Source organism: Rhagoletis zephyria, unplaced genomic scaffold (assembly GCF_001687245.7).
Source record: "Rhagoletis zephyria isolate East Lansing unplaced genomic scaffold, Rhagoletis_zephyria_1.1 Rzeph_scaffold_02211, whole genome shotgun sequence".
In the NCBI taxonomy this organism is placed as follows: Eukaryota; Metazoa; Arthropoda; class Insecta; order Diptera; family Tephritidae; genus Rhagoletis; species Rhagoletis zephyria.
Window position 1 is genome coordinate 59397 of NW_016159295.1, and position 21174 is coordinate 80570.

General features: G+C 35.2%; 1 protein-coding gene across 3 annotated transcripts; it reads left to right on the plus strand.

Moving 5' to 3' along the window:
- The first annotated feature begins 14772 nt into the window (after positions 1-14772).
- Positions 14773-18355, plus strand: lok (ovarian-specific serine/threonine-protein kinase loki). 3 transcript variants are annotated; one of them, XM_017620620.1, is made up of 8 exons: positions 14773-15006; positions 15064-15211; positions 15284-15600; positions 15656-15764; positions 15834-16105; positions 16642-16822; positions 16884-17118; positions 17177-18355. In XM_017620620.1, the coding sequence occupies exons 3-8, from the start codon at positions 15493-15495 to the stop codon at positions 17481-17483; spliced, it is 1212 nt and encodes a 403-aa protein (XP_017476109.1). In that variant the 5' UTR covers positions 14773-15006; positions 15064-15211; positions 15284-15492; the 3' UTR covers positions 17484-18355. The 3 variants fall into 3 exon arrangements, with proteins under 3 accessions (XP_017476109.1, XP_017476107.1, XP_017476108.1); XM_017620618.1 differs by having other exon boundaries at positions 14774-15006; positions 15443-15600; XM_017620619.1 differs by having other exon boundaries at positions 14774-15211; positions 15443-15600.
- Positions 18356-21174: the final 2819 nt, after the last annotated feature.

The window sequence follows — 21174 nt, forward strand, 5'->3', positions numbered from 1 at the left end:
ATGCAGAGGGCAATTTGAAAACTCCAACGGTGACAATTGCTATTATTTCTGTGATAACCTATTGACGACGTGACAACGCTAAAACATATATGTTAATATTTTAAATTTTTAAATTTGCAGAAAAAAGTCGCTAAATTTTACATAATGAAAACTGTGAAACTATTTTACTTGCCTAAGTAGCTGTGTTAAAGTTATTATTTGCGTATTCATATCATAATAGTATCCATTGCAGAATATTATTCATGGAGGAAATAATTATTATGTACGCGGCTTTTATTGTGGAGCAAGAAGGAATTATACAGAGAAGAAGACCTCTGAGGGAACTCCGAGACAACAGTTTTTTTTGGGACAGTTTTTACACGTTTGCAGTTCGGGGTGGTCTTCACAAAATTGAAGCTGCTCTTGTGTGGTGCATTCATATTTCCCACGTCTGTTACTACACAAATGAAATGAAAATGTGTGTGTGAGTTTGTGAGAAAATTTAAAAATTAAATTGTTTGGAAACGTCAAGAATTTTAAGAGTGACTCTCAGCGGTTCTACCTTACTACATTTTTATCATGCCTATGACAACAGTTGATGACACGATAATGACAATTGAACAGTGACAACTGACGACTGTGACAACACGCGAATAGGGCTGTATGTCGAGCAAAAATAAAACTAGGTACTCAAAAACGCGAATATGTGGTAGATTTCAGACCTTGTGTGGTAGATGTGTTTTTTTTTGGATTTAGGCAAATGTCGCAATGACATCTAGTAAGTGGCAAGCTCCTGATATGTGGATCCTTCAGCCGCCAGGTTATACTTGTAATTTATGTATATGATGAAAATTCTTTAATAGCAGATGTGTAGTCCGCAATCCAAAACAGCATGAAGTTCCCTCGACGACGTGTGTACGAGCGGAAGTGTAACAAATATGACTAAATGACAAATACCAAAACCATAGATACATACATAAATATATTCAAGTATTGAAAACATAACAGCATGGGTACAGAAACTAAAAGTGGTGGCTTATAAAATTCATATTTTTTTCTCATTCTCATTTTCTCATCTCTTATATGTATATGAAAAATGTATACTATAACCTAAAGTTAAAAATATTTTCAGTGTAGGTACATATTCTAGTCTTATTAAATTTTTATTATTATATGTTTCCTTACTTCCCTTCTACTTTTTTTTAAATTAATATAATATATATATTTTTTTTCCCTGGCATCCATGGTATTTCTATTTTTAATAGATATATATATATACATATTATTGTTTTTTTTCTTTCCTTTAAGTATTCAATTTAAAAATTATTATTTTTTCCCAACTATTTTTTGTATTTTTTTTTCCTCTTTTTTTTCTTTTTTCCTCTTTCTTTTTTAAGCAAACAAAAACAAAATCATACATATGTACATTCTTTATTTCTTTTAACTATAAATAATCTGCTATTCCAGCACTGCGAAGGAAGGAGATAAGTTCCTGAAATAGATTGTATTTTTTTCCCCGCAATAAGCTTTGTAAGTCTGGGAATTTTGTAAAAAAGGCAAAATTGCTCCTGGAATTGTTATACCTTATACAATCAAAAATTATGTGATTGGCAGTATCTTTAACCTGACATATTGCACAGATATCGCTTACTTCTCTTTTAAATTTACTAATACATATACGTCTTACCAAAAGTATGCCCTGTAAGTAGCCTATTCAATAACTCATAATATCATAAACCCCCAAACATACATGTTTTTTTTGAACCATGGCTTAACCTCTACTCCACCCCCATTTTCAACAAACAATTTTCCTTTCATAGTACTCAGTTCTTCAAATTCCCTTTTCCAATCAGCCCAGATATAATTTGAAATCCTAGTTAAAGCCTCACTTGGTGTCAAATCTACATCTAAAATTTATTTTAGCAAAAATATCAACGAATTTATGATATGCAAAACTATAACTCGATTTATTTCCACCATTGTTTTGTAACTCATTCCTAACGTTTTCATTGTTCATCCATTGTCTGATTAGCTCTTTTGTTGTTAACCATAACGCCCTTTTAAGAGGGGGTAATTCACCGGATAAAGCATATCTAACATGAACTGGTGTGCTTGGAGGAACCCCAAGACTCCTTCGAAAAGCATCGTTTAAGGATGTTTGTAATTTCTTGTTCACTCCTCCCGGTGCATTTGCAAAAGTCGAGCAAGCATACTCAGCCTTCGACCTAATTAATGATTTATAAAAGTTTAATGCAATTTTTGGTTCTAAACCCGCCTTAATACTCGTTAGCTTCTTCAAGGCATTATTGGCTGGAAGAACTTCTCTTTTTATTAAATCTACATGATCATTAATGTTAGCGTTAGCACTAACTATTCTGCCTAACCACTTCATTTTGCTCAACTTGCTCAACCTGCTGTCCATTAACATTTAGAATAAACTCCTTTTTCCTATTATTGTTTAAAAGCATGAACTTTGTTTTGTTAATATTTATCTTAAGATTGAGGGAACTGCATATATTAATAAACCGAGTGATAGAGCTTTTGAGGTTATTCAAGGCTACCTCTTCATTGCGACTACAAAGCTAATTATGGCAAAATCATCACCGAATTGGAATATCTTAACACTATCATCCTCAACTATGTGGAGGCCTGCTGTATATACATTAAATAAAACCGGGGACAAACAGCTGCCTTGCGGTAAACCATTGTGGACCTGCACCTGCTTGTCTCCTAATTTTAGCACTCTATTTGAAAAAAATTAAAGATCCACTCCACAGTCTTTTATATGCATCCTCCAAATCTAAGATGCAGACAAAGCTATTTTCCTTTCCATTTTAATTTTGTTAGTGAAAAATAGAAATTCATTTAGACACATAACTGCAGATCTGCCCTTTCTATATGCATAGCATTTGAACGGTAAAATATTCTTTTTTTCCACCCAACTGACTATCTCATCCTTTAAAAGCATGTTCAAGCATTTCACTGTGACTGATAAGAGCGAAATAGGTAAAAAAAATATTTTTTAAAAACAAGCTTTTATTTAACCTGTACAATCAGAGGAATAAAATGAAGTACTGTAACAAAAGATTTTTTAGCAAGAAAATTTTGTCAAAACTGCACTAAAATGAATAAAATAAAATAAGTTAAGGTCTCGTTAACGTTACTAAAAGCCATTTAGTGAAAGGAGTTATTCAAACTCTAATGAAAATTACTAACAATTTGTACTAATTTACTTCGTTTTTTAAAAAGCTTGTCGGCGAATTCAGCGTACATGCATAATTGGTTAGATATGTATGTATGTATATGTATGTATGCAGATATTTACATGCCGGTTTGCTATTTAAGTCCAGCTAAACATTTACCTAATTTATATTTTGAAACAAACAAATTAGGAGACCTAGCTTACCCACCCACAAAACCATGATTACATTCCCAGAAAGTATCAAACCCAGAATTTGTGAAGGACAAATCCAAAGTTGATTCTACATTTCCTCCATTGGTATGAATTTCAAACGTACTTGACCCATCATTTAAACATCTGAGAGAAGTTTTATTTATTTCATTTTTCAATATTTTTCCTTTATAGTTTTCAATTCTGTCCCCCCATAGTCTAGTTTTGGCATTAAAGTCGCCCAGTAACATACCATTACTAAAGCGGGCAAGTACACCCAGAAGTCTAACAATTTCAAGCTCAAAATCAGCAGAGCTTACGTTTGGAGGAAAATACACCGAGCAGATTGTTAAATTTTCCACCAAATTTAGTGTTTTAGTTATTAAAATATCAAATCTTGTGTTAAACCTGACTCTTTCCATTTTTCCTACTTGCTACAGCTACACCGCCATAACCATCATTCCTAATTTTTTTTATAATATTAAACCCTATTAACTTCTGATCACATTTGTGATCACCATGTGAAAAAATCTCTTGTAAAACTACAATATCAATTTCATGTTTGTGAGTAAAAAAGTCTATATAGTTTTTGTTAGTCTTAAGACTCTAACAGTTCAACTGGAGTATTTTTATCCTGTTCATTTGTTAACGTACGAGATAAGATAAGTCTATCATTTACATTGATTTTACATAAATTTTCCAGCAACTTAACAATGGGATCTTCAGCATTGATATCGAAGTTTTTAACTAATTCAGACACCAATCTTTCAATCTCTGATACCCTTTGCTATTTATCACTATTATAAACAGGTTGTATTATTTCTTTGTCCTTATTTTGCCTTTTCGTCTTGGTAATTTCAACATTTTGTATACTTTCTTGTCTAGCTACAACGTTGCTACAAAATTGGTGGAAACTCACCCTCATAATTTTCCAACAAAGATAACTGATTATTGTTATTAATTATGTCCTTGTAACTATCCATTACCTCTCTTTTGGAAAGTTTTTTAATGGTCATAATTTCTATTATTTCAGTCTCTCTGCTCCATGCAGGACAAAGCCTATCTTCACCAAAAAAGTTGCAATATACTTATCATTTTGATTAGGGTCCCTTCTAGTAATTCTGTTTACAGACAATACTCGAACATTAGATTCAATATTCGACATTATTTCTTCATCCGTGAAGTCCAAAGGAATTTGTCTCAAAACACCATAAGTCGTAACAAAACTATGCGGTATAAACGCGCGGATGCACATCTTAAATTTTTATTATTTAGAGATTTATTTGCAGACCCAAAATCATAAAAAAAAACTTTATACAGAGAACGCCCGATTGACTTAATGTTCTTTAAACCCTCAATATTAAATTTCCTTATTTTATCCAAAAGAAATAGACCATTTCACCTTTTTTTAAAGTGACTACTTTTAGCCGTGTCCATTAGGGCACAAAAATCCCCTCTGTGTCTCTCAGTGTGCATCGCAACCGCGTTAAATGTTTTTTGTACCCTATTTTCATTCACACCACTGTAACCCACAAATGTCTCTGCTCCCGCATTTATCACATGCCCATTATTATCTGTATGTATAGCCGTTTGCATTTCATTTTGACTATCATTTTGCATTTCCCCACTTTTTCCGTCTTGCTTTTGTATATTTTGTGTTCGATTTTGCTTTTCACATCGTATTTGCTCTACGTTATATAGCAACTTATCATCTCCCTCTCTCTCACGCATATCCATATATACATTGTCGCCATTTTTAAAATCTGTTGTAACCGACGCTATACACCCGCCGCCGTGTTGTTGGCTTGGGTATACCTCCTCAAAGCCGCTATAATGCGAATTATTAGGTACAGTTACCTCGCCCGAGCTACTAAATCCCACAAAAGTATCCTCAACTGGTACAGTTCCTCCAACATAGTTAGTTGTAAAGTGCCCTTTTTAACTAACGTACCATGCATAGGAGGTGGAATTGGCACACAATCCATCTCATCATCCTCCTCAGGATTGGAAAAACAAAGATCCTTTCCTGCCTCATCCTTTTGTTTTTTCCCCCAACCTCCAACACTCCTTTTATCCTTCCTCACAAACAGCCAATCACTAGCACAAGGTATTAACAATAAACAGGAACTCACCCAAGAAATTCAGGTGGTGATCTCCAACCACACGGGATTCACCTTCTCCTTCCACTCAGCCGCTACCACCACAGTATGCAAATAATTAGGAATAACACACTAATTGATAGGTGCAATCCCGTATTCCTCGGACTCGGACTAGTAAAACTGTCAAAAAATAAAAATTCGCTCAGAGCGAGAGAGTAACATTGAAAAGTACGGGATCGCTTTCTTGTAAAAAATGGTAACTTCTGTCAACTTCAACATAACCTCCAAATTTTGGTTGTAAATTTTTGCTTATTTTGTATGTAAACACACTCAGCTCACACATGTAAATAACCAAAAGTACTTTCAAATTCATTAGAATCCACTTAAACAAGTAATTAAATACTATTCAACATGAATTAGCACTTTTCTTTTGTTTACAATTTGGTTGCCAAACACACTACAGCTGATCGTTTGACACTTTTACAAGAATTTACCAGCAAAAAATTCTCGGACTAAAACTGGTAACTTCTGACAGAGAGAGAACCGAATTTACTCTCTTTTTTGTCCTCTCAATAGTCAGAGAACCGAGTACGGGATCGATTTCCAGTAAAATCTGACTGATTCTGACTAGTCCGGACTCGTACGGGATCGCAACTGATATGTAGCACACCACTTATACATACGTAGGGTGGCCAGATGCGCTGATTTAATCACTACATGTGATTTTTCTTTATTGTACTGATTTTTAAGAACCCGAAATCAGTACGCGAAATCTACTGATTTTCTAAGTTTGTACTGATTTTGTACTGATTTTTACATTTAATAAATGTTTTTGTTGTGAATTGGTATAATTGACATTTACATGAGGTTAACATGTTCAAAAGAATGGTTTTTGACAACTCATACATGTGAGCAGATACGAAGCAATTTATTGAACGTGTAAATGCAGCGCTAATTAAATTTAAACCATTTTTCAAAAGCTGTCACCTTGAAATTGTTTGGTTTCCTAATATTTCGCAAAAAACTGCCCGAATTCAATATAACATAATAGCCATGTTCCAAATACTTCAGGACATGGAACAGCCATAGTATTTCAAACTGAAGACGACTACTACTGCTTCTGTGCTTCTTGTGCAATGTAAGTTTTAAAAACAGATGAGTGAAAATTACTAGTATTACCAGTTATACTAATAATAATAATAGATTGGCGCTTACACATATGTTAGTGTTTGGCCGAGCTTCTCCTCCAACTTGTGGCGTGCGCCTTGATGTTGTCACACAAAGCGGAGGGACCTACAGTTTTGCGCCGACTCCGAACAGCGATTGTATTTTTATGAGAAGCCGTTTTTCATGGCAGAAATACACTCGGAGGTTTGCCATTGCCTGCCGAGGGACAACCGCTGTTAAGAACAAACCTTTTTCTATATTTTTTGCGATGTTGCTTTGACCAGGGCTTGAACCCAGGTGCTGATGAGTGAAAGCGCGCACTGCTTACCACTACACCACAGCGGCCGACCAGTTCATACTAGGGATGCCAAAATATCAGGAACATTGGGATCCCGGGATTTCGGGATATTTTTTAGGTAATCCCGGGATTCCAGGATTTATCCCGGGATTCAAATTGAGTCATAAATTTTATGAATATGAGTAAGCATTCAATATCTGAAAGCATTTAAACATACCATTAAATAAAACTATTTAAAATTTACGATAAACTGATTGTAAAACTTATATATCGCTAGCTTAGAGTGAAAAGTTGCTAACTTCACTTTTAATGAAAAATCATATTTTGATATAGGAGGCTAGATAAATTAAAATTGCATCGTTTCGAAAAGGGTAAAGGCCCTTGTTTTATGTTTTCTCGTTTATATTCAATGAAAGGAAATTTTGCTAAGGCCAAAAAAGTTCGAAATCTTTTAATAAATATCGAATCCCTCCGATTCGTATGGAGTTTTGCTTTGCTTTAAACACGCAAAATGTTGTATTCAAAGTTTTGCGAAATACTTGAAGAAAATGGCTATACGAAGTTTTTTCCTCTCCTGTACAATTTTTAAATTGGGACTTACCTACTCTGCACTCTACGCTAGCGATATTTATTAAATCAGACAAATTGTAAAGTAAAACATTTTTTTAATTGTATTTAAAAAACCATGTGATTGAGGAACGTATACATCACAAATTATAATGTAAATACCAGGTACTTTCGAAAGTGACGATTAATAAAAAAAACTACTCTATAAAGAAATGGCGAATGCCATGCAATTTTTTTCGCAATGTACTAGAAATTTTGAGGGTGTACGAGTCAAACGGATCTCAGAGTCGGATTCAGCGGGTCGAAATACATGTTGGTAGTTGTGTCTGGTTAAAAACACACACTCCTTTTTTTGCCGGTGTTGCTATTATTGCACTTAAAATATTTTCGTAAGAGCAGCAAAGCATTCAAAGCGGATTCTTCTAAGCTTGACCTGCAGTTTTTACATACAAAACCTACTGATGAAAAACATATTTCGGCATCAACACTTTTAGGCTGAACTGTCTAAAGGTAGACATAATCCATTTGAAGATAATTACCCATATCTCCTCCATTACAAAATATTTGAACTTCTTTTACCACCACGTCGGTCAAATTATAAGTTTTTCGATTTGAGGAAGTTTTGAGCAGATTGATCTAAAAAATTATCTAACTTTTCCTTAAAACTCTCTGTTTCGTTTACATTAGCGACGCTATGAGTAAATTCTTTGAAATCTTCTTCAAAAAAGGCTCAGACTGCAATTTAAAAGTACAGCTCAAGCTTTTTGTTAACTGCAGTCAAAACGGCATTTTACAAAAATCATACATCAAAACTTATAAACAAATTCTTACTATCAATTCGATATTTCAAAATTTTCGGGATCCCGGGATTAATGCAAGCAAATCCCGAGATTTTCGGGACGTCAAAACCACCTGGATCCCGGGATCCCTAGTTCATACCTGCCAACCCGGTAAGTAGGCCAGAAAAAAATAGACAATCCAACGTTTTCACATTCTATAGGCTTAATACTTCTGATTGGTTTATAATTTGTTCATTAAACAAAATTAAAAGAAAAATAATAATTTTTGAGTATTTAATTAAAACTATCCTGGCCAGGATTTTTATCAACCAACCAACAGGTGGGTGAAGGTCGTACCCTTGTCGGATCTTAGACTATTATAAGACTGCCATAACTTTTATATTCAAAGTCATTTTAATATGGCGGTAAGACAGAAATATGCGCATTGAAAATTCATGTATATGATAGAAATCTTGGAAAATTGTCATATCTCGAGAGAAGTTGTTTTGTCAAAAGTCCAAAGATTTTATTAAGGCAGTTCACTCTTTGATGCGAAAATGCGAAAGGCAAAAATTAGCGTTTGTTTTGTTGCCATAACGGTGCCATATGTTTGTTGTAAAAAACTGCCGATTTTCGCACTTTCGCTCAAACCCATCAAAAAGTGAACTCTAGTATTGTGAATGTTGTATTTAATAAGCCCACCAAATAAATATGTTCTAAATATGTAGCTTAAAATATGCCTGTTAAAAAAGTTTAATTTATTTAATATGCGGGAACGACTGAATGGATTTGCATAAAAATTTGTACACAGATAGCTTATGACCTAGATTGGAAAATAGGCTAATTTTCTTAAGAGTTGCCACCTGTTAAAAAAGTTTCATTAAATTAATACGCGGAAACGACTGAATGGATTTGCATGAAATTTTGCAAGCAGATAGGTTATGACCTACAGTGGAAAATAGGCGAATTTTTTGGAAGAGTTGCCACCTGTTAAAAAAGTTTAATTAAATTAATACGCGGAAACGACTGAACGGATTTGCATGAAATTTTGCCCACGGATAGCTTATGACCTAGGTTAGAAAGTAGGCTACTTTTTTAAGAGTTGCCACCTGTTAGAAATGTTTAATTTAATTAATACGCGGAAATGGGTGAACAGATTTGCATGGAGGTTTTCACACAGATAGCTTATGAGCTAGGTTGAAAAATAGACAACTTTTTTTAAGAGTTACCACCTGCTAAAGAAGTTTAATTAAATTAATACGCGGAAAAGTCTGAACGGATTTGCATGAAATTTTGCAAGCAGATAGCTTATGACCTACAGTGGAAAATAGGCTAATTTTTTAAGAGTTGCCACCTGTTAAAAAAGTTTTAATTAAATTAATACGCGGAAACGACTGAACAGATTTGCATGACATTTCGCACAGAGATAGCTTATGACCTATGTTGGAAAATAGGCTACTATTTTAAGAGTTATCACATATTAGGAAAGTTTAATTAAATTAATACGCGTAAATGACTGAACTGATTTGCATGCAAGTTTGCACACAGATAGCTTATGACCTAGACTGGAAAATAGGCTACTTTTTTAAGAATTGCCACCTGTTCGAAAATGAAATTTTGTTCAAAGATGGTTTATGACCTGGATTGAAAAATAGGCTACTTCTTTAACCGGTTTTCCGATCAGAACAAAATTTAGTACACTTACTACGGATTTCGGAAGGATGGTCTTAGACTGAAAGTAACTCCGAGAACTCAATTTTAGTCTGATAATGTGCAAGTTTCAAGTGACTGAAAGTTACCGTTGATTTTTTAGAATTTTTTTCGCCAAAGGTGTTGCGGTTTTCATCCATATACAAATAAATTGAGTTTATTCATTATATGGAAGCCAATGCGACAAAAATAATTCTAAAAAATTAACGGTAATTCGTAGCTACTTGAAATTTGCACATTATCAGACTAAAATTGCAGGGGCTAAAAAGCTGTGTACTCAAAAAAATTCTAACACTTCCGAGAAAAAAGTTTGAAACTTAACTTTTTTGAAGTTTTCTACAAATTGTTAAACTTGGGTTTATATGGGGTTTGTTAGAGAAAGAACTGTATTTTAATTGAAAATTCTTAAAAATAAATAAATAAACATAAGTTGCACAAAATATCACTTTGAAATGGCGTGCTATAGATATGACCGATACTGTCATGTGAAATCAATGATAATTAATGATTATTCGATTGATGTTTTAATCAGTTAGTTAATTCGATTAAATTCAATCTGATTACAGCTAATCATGATTAATTTTAATCTGACTAAACAGTTAATCGTAATCGCGATTAAAAAATTAATTTTTAATCATTAACTCTTAATTTGATCAAGTAGGTTTGGTGATTAATTAAGTTATGCTGGAATTTCCCTGTGCACACAAAGCAAGTTAATCCGGTATGGCTATGTCGGGCTTCCTCATCAATCTAAGCAATTTGGTGTGCATTTTCATTAAGATATATACCAACAAACGTTTTACAAACTAGGTTTGTAAAAGTTCCCAGTTTATGTATTACTAATAACAATATTTATAATTTTTTATATTATGTGCTTTTTATAAGCGTAAAACACAAAATAATTACTATAACTGGTGTTAGGTTTCAAACTCGGACAAACTAGACAAATTAATCAGGTTTTATTTTTAATTGGATTAACGATTAATGTTTTAAATTAATTAAACGTAATCGCAGCCAGCGATTAACGATTAAAAAATGTTATCATTAATCGTACAGTTGATTACGACTAATTAATTTTAATCGTCAAACGCGATTAACATTTTAATCGTTAATTTTTAATCGTTAATCAGATTAACAGTTTACCAACACTGTGTGAAATCATGTTCATATTGACGGAGAAAAATGGACGTTTTTGGAAAAGAGGCGTAGCACCTCCCATACTGACTGAAAGTTTCATATTGCATATCTCTTCAAATGTTTGGGGTAAAGCACTCAAGCTTGGTATGGAAATACATATGTATGTACGTACAGTTACGAGCAAAACTGTAACATGGTGTGACACTTTTTAATTCAGCCATCACTATATTTCTTGTTGGTGTAATTTATTGAAGAAGTGATCACCAGTAAATAATATAGTTAATCAGGAACCATAAATATAAATAATAGATTTACTGCGGAAAGGCGGGACCGCACGAAAAGTGGCAAACAATTTTGGAATTTGCTACTTGAAAATGTTAAGACTGAGAAAAAATATAGCCTAAAGTGTTCCCATGGACAAAGGAAGTCTGTCAAAAAATATTACGGTACAATATCTTGTGAACTTAGTAGCAAGTAGCGATGCAGCCACTATTACAGAAGCGCTTAAGGTATTACACTTTAACGCAAATCAATGGACACCGAGGCGAAGAATTCCCAAATTGAGCGCTAAGGCATCATAAAGAAGAAAAAAGCAAATTTGTTAAAAATACATGTGCGAATGCGGCAGCATTTTGCTATATCGCACGGAAACTGAACCGTTTCCTATTGGGACATGTTAGACCGTTCAGAATGCAATAAAAAACATATTTTTAAGTTTCAATTGAAGGTTATTTGGTCCGAAAAGACTAAATTAATCGCTTTCAATCAGATGGCCGGGCATGGTATTGGGTAAAAGACCCAAATTAAGCCCATGCGCAGCATGTAAGGCAAACTGTGAATCACGGTGGTCGGTCAATAATAGTTTGGGGTTGTATTTAAAAAATTTTGTTTGTCCGTTAGTGCACATTATGTGTAAGGAACAGTATCTGTTCATATTTCAATAAAATTTGCAAGATCTAGTCGAAAAAATGAGAGTTTCTGCTGAAAAATCACCCTAAACACATTGCACATATTCGCAAAGACTGGATACAAAAGGAAAAATTTGCTAATTTCAAATGACCTCTTCAATCCGCGGACATGAATCTCATTGAGAATTTGCGAAAACAACTAAAAGCACAGCTTACTTAGTATCCAAGTCCGTAAAATCGAGTACATGAGCTGTGAAAGCAAGCTAAGGATATACCTCCAGAATTTTTACAGAGATACAAATAAGGTATGCCAAATCGTTTCCAGGAACTGAAACAAGCAAAAGAGTACTGAACATTGTGTTAGTAGTTCTTTTTTTTCGTGAAAATTGTTAAAAAGTTCTAAAAAATGTATGAGTGCAAAACTGTAACATCTGCCTTAATTTACATTTTTGTCAGCTGGTTTTTTTATTGTTGTTGTATTGGCTTCAAATCGTTATGAGAGAGGGAGTAGGGATGTACCAACAAGAATATACAACAAAAGTATGAAAGTTTTTAGAACTTGGAAAGATAGCGATGGCTGAAGTAAAAAGTGTTACACCATGTTACAGTTTTGCCTGTCACTGTATGTGAAACTAATACCATACTCATGGACAAAAATGAGAGTTATTGGAAAAGGTGGTGTGGCAACTCCCATGCAAATTGATTTTTCTATTTACTGTTTTATACTGCTTATCTCTAAAGGTGTTCAAAGTAGAGTACTGGGACTTGGTACTGGGGTATGTAAAATCCATTCTAAATTTATGGAAGAAGATTAGGGTTATAAGAAAAAGGGGCGTGGCACTTCCAGTACAAATTTACTTTTTCTTGCCACATATCCCTGGAAGTGTTTGTGGAAGAATACTGGAACTTGGTATGGAGTTGTGTATGCAAAATGTATCAATTGCTCATGGAAAAAATGTGAGTTATTAAAAAAGGAGGCATGTCGCCTCCCATACATACTAAAAACTTCTTAATACATATTTCTGGAAGGATAGAAAATCTCTCGAAGTATTTTAAATTTGTTATGGAGATTTATTTTATAAGTGCCGTACTGACAGAATAAATTTCATTAAATGGAAAAGGAGAGCCGGGTTCAGCCTTATAATCTAAAGCTCTCTTGAGGCATTTGCTACAGTAATGAGAAGTGGTATTTTATCAAGGCCAGGTTACTAAATTTGAGTTGGAAATATTAGAACCCGCCGTGGCACCTCCAAGAAGGTTACACGTTCACGCGTCGTATACCTGGAACCATTTTAAGGTAAACTTAGAGGGATTGATGTCTTTCGTATGCCCAGCGAGCAGACGAGATTTTATAATTTCATAGTTTTAAACGGCCTAAATACCTTAACTCGTTTAAAAAATAACGAGCTATAACGAAATGGGCACAGAAATAAAATCTAACATCATTAAATTTTTTTTTCATATTTGTAAAAAACGCGGGGTGAAACCCGCGGGTATAAGCTAGTTGTTAATAAACGAAAAAGGCGCTTAAAAATGATCTGATTTTTATGGCTTTGTACTGATTTTTGATCCCAACTGTACTGATTATGTCACTAAAATATCTGGCCACCCTACTTATACGCAAAATAGACAAAAGGTGTGTACTCGTATTGAGAGGACAAAATTCTCCAGTAGCAAAAGTTCTGAGAAGTTAGCAGCATTCGCTCTCAAAGAGACGAAATATCAACAGAAGTACGAGAACGCAAAATTTGCAAAAACTTGCAACCTTCGAAACAGCTGATCACTTGCACAGTTGCCACTGGTGATTAATTTGGCAATTTATTTTCTGTTTGGTACATTTTCCCCCGATTTGGCATTTTATACAATTGAATAGTTTTCGATAAGAAAAACCTTTTTAAAATACAAATTAATTATATCGGAATGAATAAGTTATTTTCTCATAATTATTTGTGATATCACATGGTGACGCATTCAAAAACAAGAGTACCTCCTCCAAACACCCATCATTGATCCAAAAAAATGTAATAGATATAGCTACAGATGTAGCTTTAAAATTATAAATTTTTCATTTCAACAACCAACCTACCAGAACCGAAAACTTCAGCAAAACAACATTTAACATGCTGCATTTAAATCTATTTTGGTATATTTGNATGCTTTTTGGCTGCCTGCTATGTGACTTTATGATAGCGCCAACTAGTTTTTACTTCTAGAAATGTTCCTGGCGAACATTGAACGTTCACTTTCCTTTTTTCTCTATGGAGGCAACATGAATTTCAGTTTGTTTACAAATAAAACATAAACAAAGTCAACTGGTGTGTCTTCTTCTTCCGGTTTTTGCAAGTAATGGCTAATTTCCTGTTTGTTTACTTTTTTGCTTTTTCATCTCTTTGGGAGAGAATTTTGGCTTAGTCTCTTGATTTTGATTGTTGGCTGGTGTTGGCTAATTTTGTTATCGAACGCAACTATTTGCAGCTCTTTTTCACATTTTGCTCTCTCAATTTCCTCTACTTTGCAAGTTTTTTGGGTACGAGAACGCAGAACCAGTAAAAGTTTTCTAAAACTTTAGATAGTTGGACGTACGAGTACACTCCTAAAGTATATTTAGATTTACTAATTTTAATTTAAGTATAGTCACAAAGTTAATATGTATATTCAAATCAAATAAGTTCAAAGATATACATATGTATCGCACAAAAAATTATTTCTAAGAAAATAAGCACTTCACCGCTTGCACAAATCCGCTACTACGTCCTATCGCTTGGCTGATGAAATTGAATGGTAGATGTGGTAGGCGTCCGATCACTGTCTCTGATAGCGGATTTCCATAAGTCTGGTAACAATTAGAGATAGGGGAATGAAACAAAAATGGCACAAATGTTTCACTGAATTGGACAAAATAGCCGCGAAAGATCAAAAGAAACATAACTGAACTTTTGTTATATATTTTGAGTGGCGTTAATTATATATGGTACATATTTTTAATTATTTGAGGTGTTCGTTATCACTTAATTATAAATTGGTATAGTATTGTCGCACACCTGCAATGGCGCGGCACGATAACATTGCGACGCAAAGTCAAGCTTCCAGCATTTGGGGCCAGACACAAAGCCAGCCGATCGAGAATATAATTTGGGGGCGCCTATATGGAAAGAATATAAAAATGAATTCGATTGGTAAGTTAAAAGACAGTGAGCTTACTATTCTAATTTTTTTAAATGCCTATCCAATTATCTATGTATATAAAGACAAACATCTTGCAGCAGTATACATTCGCATGTTTCACGGAGGGGCTGTGGTCATTGGCTAGATTTATCGCTGACGAACCTTTTTTTTTTTTATATAACCCAGTGACGATCTATCCTAAGACCTATGGCAATTTTATAAAAATTATAAATATTTTTTAGATCTGAATTCCGACGAGTTTACTGCTGGTCGCGGCGATGGAAGTAATTTGATGCTAACACTAGATTATTTGCCTGAAAGAATACTGTACCGAATATCAAAAGTACATTTTACATTAAAACGTGCTAATTGCGATATTTCCAATCCAGTGTATATACAAGTATGTTAACATGAACGGAGTTGAAGTACTTCTTATTTGAAACTTATCTTTTAAGGACAACTCTCGCAATGGTACCTTTGTGAATGGTGAACGAGTAGGTATTAACAAATCACGAATTTTACAAAACGACGATGTGATTTCCCTATGTCATCCAATGAACAAAGGTGGGTGCGAAGTTTAATTTGATATTTATGTTTTATGTATTAAAAATAGATCAACATTTGTATTCAAAGCATTTGTGTTCAAAGATCTCTGTCCAAACGAGGCATTGGGCTTACCGAAAGAAATTACAACTGCTTACTATGTAAGTAGAAAATTAGGTTCTGGTGCATGTGGATTAGTACGTCTGGTTTTTGATATACGTACTTGCGACCAATTCGCTATGAAAATAGTTAAAAAAAATCTACTTAGCGAATGTAGTGCTATCACTCGAAATAAGCCATCAAATTCGAATGATCCGGAAAAGGTTCTTAACGAGGCGAATATAATGAAGAGTCTGTCTCATGTAAGTTAAATGAAGGCGTACTCAAACAGGCGCGGTTCGGTACCACGCGGTATAATCCTGTATGGCATATTTGCTCATAACGTGCTATAAATAAATAAATAAAAATTGAATTTTTATTAAGCAACAGATATTCTACGAGATTGTACCGTACCACGTCTGTAATATATGTATGAGGGCAATATATCGTCGTTTAAAATACAAAGCCGCGTATCAATAAAATGCAAAACTGCGTATCAAGATAATGCAAAACCGCGTATGTGAATTATGTAAATTATTTTCATGAGGGTAAAAACACTCATATTTCAAAATGGTTCTCTTTTTTATAAAACAATCGCATATGTGGATGGTATATTACAGGATGAATGGATATGGATTGAGCCAAGAGCTTGTGTGAGCAAATCCAATTTTTGGCAGCTATTGTCAGTTATGCGGTTTTGAAGAATGACGATACGCGGTTTTGTACTTTAAACGACAATGTGTAGTTGTGTAGAACTATATTTTTGGTTACACAATAAACTTTGTTTTTTTACTTGCAGCCATGTGTCATAAAAATGCATGACATTATTGATAAGCCTGACTCTGTCTATATGGTGTTGGAGTTCATGAAAGGTGGTGACCTGCTCAATCGAATTGTGAGCAACAAAAATCTTACCGAACAGATATCAAAATTGTTCTTCTTCCAAATGTGTCATGCCGTCAAATATTTGCATGATAAAGGTATTGTATTCCTACCTTTTTTTAAGAATATTGGCATTAAGTATTTGGATATAATTTGTAGGTATTAGCCATCGTGATCTAAAGCCGGATAATGTACTACTGGGTTCTTCCGACGAAGAAACTTTATTAAAAGTTTCCGATTTTGGCCTTAGTAAATTTGTACAAAACGATTCTGTAATGAAAACGTTATGTGGCACCCCGCTGTATGTAGCGCCTGAAGTACTGCAGACAGGTGGACGAGGAGCTTACACAAAGAAAGTTGACATCTGGAGTTTGGGCGTAGTGCTTTTTACTTGGTATTACTTGTGTTAATATGCTATATATTTAAAAACTAATTAAATAATTCCTACTCAGCTTAAGTGGCACTTTACCATTCTCGGACGATTTTGGTACTCCAGCCAGTGAGCAAATAAAACACGGCAAATTTCGTTTTAATCATCCATCTTGGAGAAAGGTATCTCAACGAGCGACTACGCTTATTAGAGAAATGTTGATTGTCGACCCAAAAAGACGCCCAACTATTGATGATGTCTTGAGAAGTAGCTGGTTGAAAGATAACGAAATGCTACGTAAAGCTAAAGCTTTGATGCAGTTGGACGCAATGGATATTGAGGAAGAAGAGAACTTCTTGCAGCCACCAAAAAAGCGCGCCAGGAGATAAATTATGTATTTTTACGCAATTCATATTCATTGGCCAGTATTGTTGAAGTGTATGTATGTCTAACGAAAGCTTTCGATGATATATGCGCGTTAAAGTCTTGGTTTTGCTTATTTTGTGCCCTTTTAAGTTGTTTTAATTACATCCCATGAAGTTTTGGATCACTACTATATGGATAATGGTACTTTTATTTTTAACATTAATATGAAATTATCTATTTGACATGCATGAGCACTCCTAACTGATGTTTTTTGCTAAATTCTACAACAAATTAGTTTAAAGGAGGATTCGAGTATGCATTTAAGTCGTAAATTATATTGTTTTTTTTTTTACAAACGGTTTACAAAAATGTTATGTGTAATTCGTTAGATTTAAGATAAATTTTTGAACTTAACGAACAAAAATACTTATGTGTCATAGTAGAAGTAAAATTTTGTGGTTGAGCGCGTTGCGTGCTACTTTAAATCTTTGTTAACGTGCATCGACGAAGCATATATTTAACAAAATATATCTTATCAGATGATGGTACAAATAGGATATTTACAGATAAAGTTTACACCTAGATTTATAAAAAATATGTGAATGTATCCAATAGATCAGTCTTTAAGTTATTTTCTGGCAGAAAGCACCAAGTTCGCCAGAGATCCGTTTATTTTATCCTAATGTATCCAATAGATCAGTATTTAAGTTATTTTCTGGCAGAAAGCACCAAGTTCACGAGAGATAAGTTCCCCAAACATTCAGGTATAAGTATTTAAGTATATGCCAGCATTTTAAAATCATTTATACTTGTTGCTTATTTTACATTCGAGAAGTAACCATCGAATGTAATATTTTTAATTCAAATATTACTGTATTAATAAATATACGGTTATTCAAAATCTTGCCCTCTCAATTTATTAGGAAAGTAGATCGGTGGGGTGCAATAAGGCCACACGCAATAAAGCCATATTGGAAATAAAGCCATATTTTTTTGGTAATTAGTCCATAAATTCGATATGGCTTTATTTCCAATTACAATTGGTAATTAAGCCATGTGTCTTTATTTCGCTTTCAAATTTTTATATTTCTTTTATTTAAACAATGGAAAAAGTTCGCAACAAAACTACTAAACCGCCTTGAACTACAACGTCACCTTAAACATGCAATTACTCTCCTTCGCGTCCAGCCGCGCTGCGCTCCGCCGTTCACACGCTGCGCGGGGGTCGCGGGCGTGGCGCGGTGCGGGGAGCCAGCAAATGTGCACCCGCCAGGTTATGCACTCGCAAAATTAAAACTTACCTAAGTACATATATTTATTTTCCAGTATCCAATAAATCGGGAAATATTTAGTAATTATTTATTTCATTTTATTAGTAATAATTTGTATCAATTCAAATAATTCAGTATCAATTTCAAGAGGGTTTCCAAGGCGAATTGAATAATGAATTACAACAAACACATCATTTGGAAGTAATCTAAGGCGAAAAATTCAGATTCGCCGGTAACGCCGCCTTATTAATTCGCCTTGAGAGTGTCATTTCAGAATATGGCTTTATTTCTCATTTGGAAAATTTTTTGTATGGCTTTATTTCTCTTTCTGATTGGAAATAAAGCCATAAAGCTTTATTGCCTAAAAATATGGCTTTATTGCCATACGGCTTTATTGCGTATGGCCTTATTGCACCCACCAAGTAGATCATATACCAACTTAGTGCATGACATTTTTATACCCGCGCGCACTTGTGCACAAGGATATTAATATATCCTTATATACTATGTTCGTATAACGTTTGTTTGTAACAGTCAAAACGAATCGAGATAGATATGGACAAATGTATACATAAATGCTCAGAATGAAAAGAGAAATTGATTAAGCCATGTCTGTCTTTCCGTCCGGCTGTCTGTCTGTGAACACCGTAGGTTGGTATTGAAAATGGGCGCAATCGGGATGTTGTTCTGTGATTCTTTCATGTAACGTCGTCTTCATCCTCCGACTCAGTAAGCCTGAGGCCGAGAAGGCAGGCAGCGTCGATAGGCGCGGTCCGGAGCGCTTCTGGTGTTAGGGGCGTAGGGTTGGAGGTGCATGTGAATAGGTGCTGGGTTGCCCACATGCGTGGCAGGTGTGCCACTTGTGAATTTGGTCGGGAGAGGTAACTGTTGAGTCGGTGACACCACCCCGAACGGAGTTGTGCTAGGGTACCAGGTCTCTCTCGGCAGTTCAGATTCCTATAAATTTATGGGCGGCGGTCGACCACCACAGACGATGTTGTCATTGCGGGTGCTGAGGCTCGTTCTGACCGCATCGCTGTGTAGGGTGTTGAGCGCCGCTCTGTATCTTGCTGCGTCGAACGGATGGTCGACGTACGGCTCAATGTCTGCCTTCCAGTCGTGCAGGTGCCAACTCACGTGTCGTGGGGGCGGTTCGTTTCGAAGCAAGGCGTTGTTGGGGTGGTTCTCTCGGTGACAACCCACGAGGAATTGCTTCGACAGCATGGTGTTGTGTTCTTTTACTGCAAGCATCTGGCTTTCTTCATGGAGGTGATCCTCGGACGACATGAGATGACAGCCTGTAGCCGTACGTAGAGCTGCGTTCTGGCAGGTTTGAGGATTCCTCCACCGGGTGTCGCTTGTCCCCGCCGTCCACACAGGTGCCGCGTAGTTTGCCACTGACCGGCCAATTGCCTTGTAAGTCGCGAGCAGAGTTTGTTTGTCGGTTCCCCAGGTGCTGCCGGCTAGCGATTTGAGGACTGCTTCTGGGCCGGAGTTTGTTATATATCGCTGTGGCATGCGCGGAGAAGGAGAAAAGGCTATCGAACGTCACTCCTAGGATTTTAGGGTGATTAGTCGTCGGTATTTTGGCGCCATCGACGAAGACGTCCAGTTCTAGCCCTACCTCCTGGGTCCATGCTGTAATCACGCCCACTTCCCATATAACAGTATTTTCGAAAAATGGAAAAATACGATATTTCAGTAAATATTAGATGCAAATTGTTGCAAATTAGTGTGAATTAAAATTTTGGTATAAAGTAATATGAAATTTTGGAAAATGGGCGTGACCCCACCCCCTTATGATGAAATGCTGCATCACAGTAGCCGCTCCACCAATCCCTAAAAAACTTAGCCAAGAAATCTGTTGAAAATATTTGAAATCGGGCAATAACCACGCCCACCTGCCATATAACGGTAATTTACAGAAACAAGGAAACTGCGATAAATCAGTAACTACTGGAGCTAATTCACTTAAAATCGAGGATTGCAAAAACCACTTAGCAGAAAATTAGAAAATTATAAATTTTTGGATAATGGGCGTGGCTATAAATAAGACTGCTATAGACTTTTAGGAATTGGGCGTGGCACCGCCCACCTTATGACTACAAAGGTGTATCTCGGTAACTCCTCTATCGATTTGTACCTAACTTGGTTCAATTATATCATTAAGTATAACTCCGCATATTATCGAAAACGTTTGAAATCGGGTAAACACCCCTACCTATCATGCAAATTTAGTTCAGAGAAAGTTCAAACGACGATATTTGATACCTGTGCCGGGTATATAAAGTTCGGTTTTGCCCGAACTTATACTTCTTTACTTGTTACTTTTATTTTTATCTGTTCATCAGGCAAGAGCTTTGATTTCCAGCGACTTAACCATGATACATGTTTCATGGGATTAACGCAGAAACAACACGATATGTACTCGCGAGTTACTTCC

Bases quoted from the DNA above. Each gene is read 5' to 3' on its own strand.
- lok (XM_017620618.1), top strand. The intron at 15,212-15,442 runs GTAAGTTAAAAG...AATATTTTTTAG, and splicing joins TATAAAAATGAATTCGATTG to ATCTGAATTCCGACGAGTTT. The intron at 16,106-16,641 runs GTAAGTTAAATG...TTTTACTTGCAG, and splicing joins TAATGAAGAGTCTGTCTCAT to CCATGTGTCATAAAAATGCA.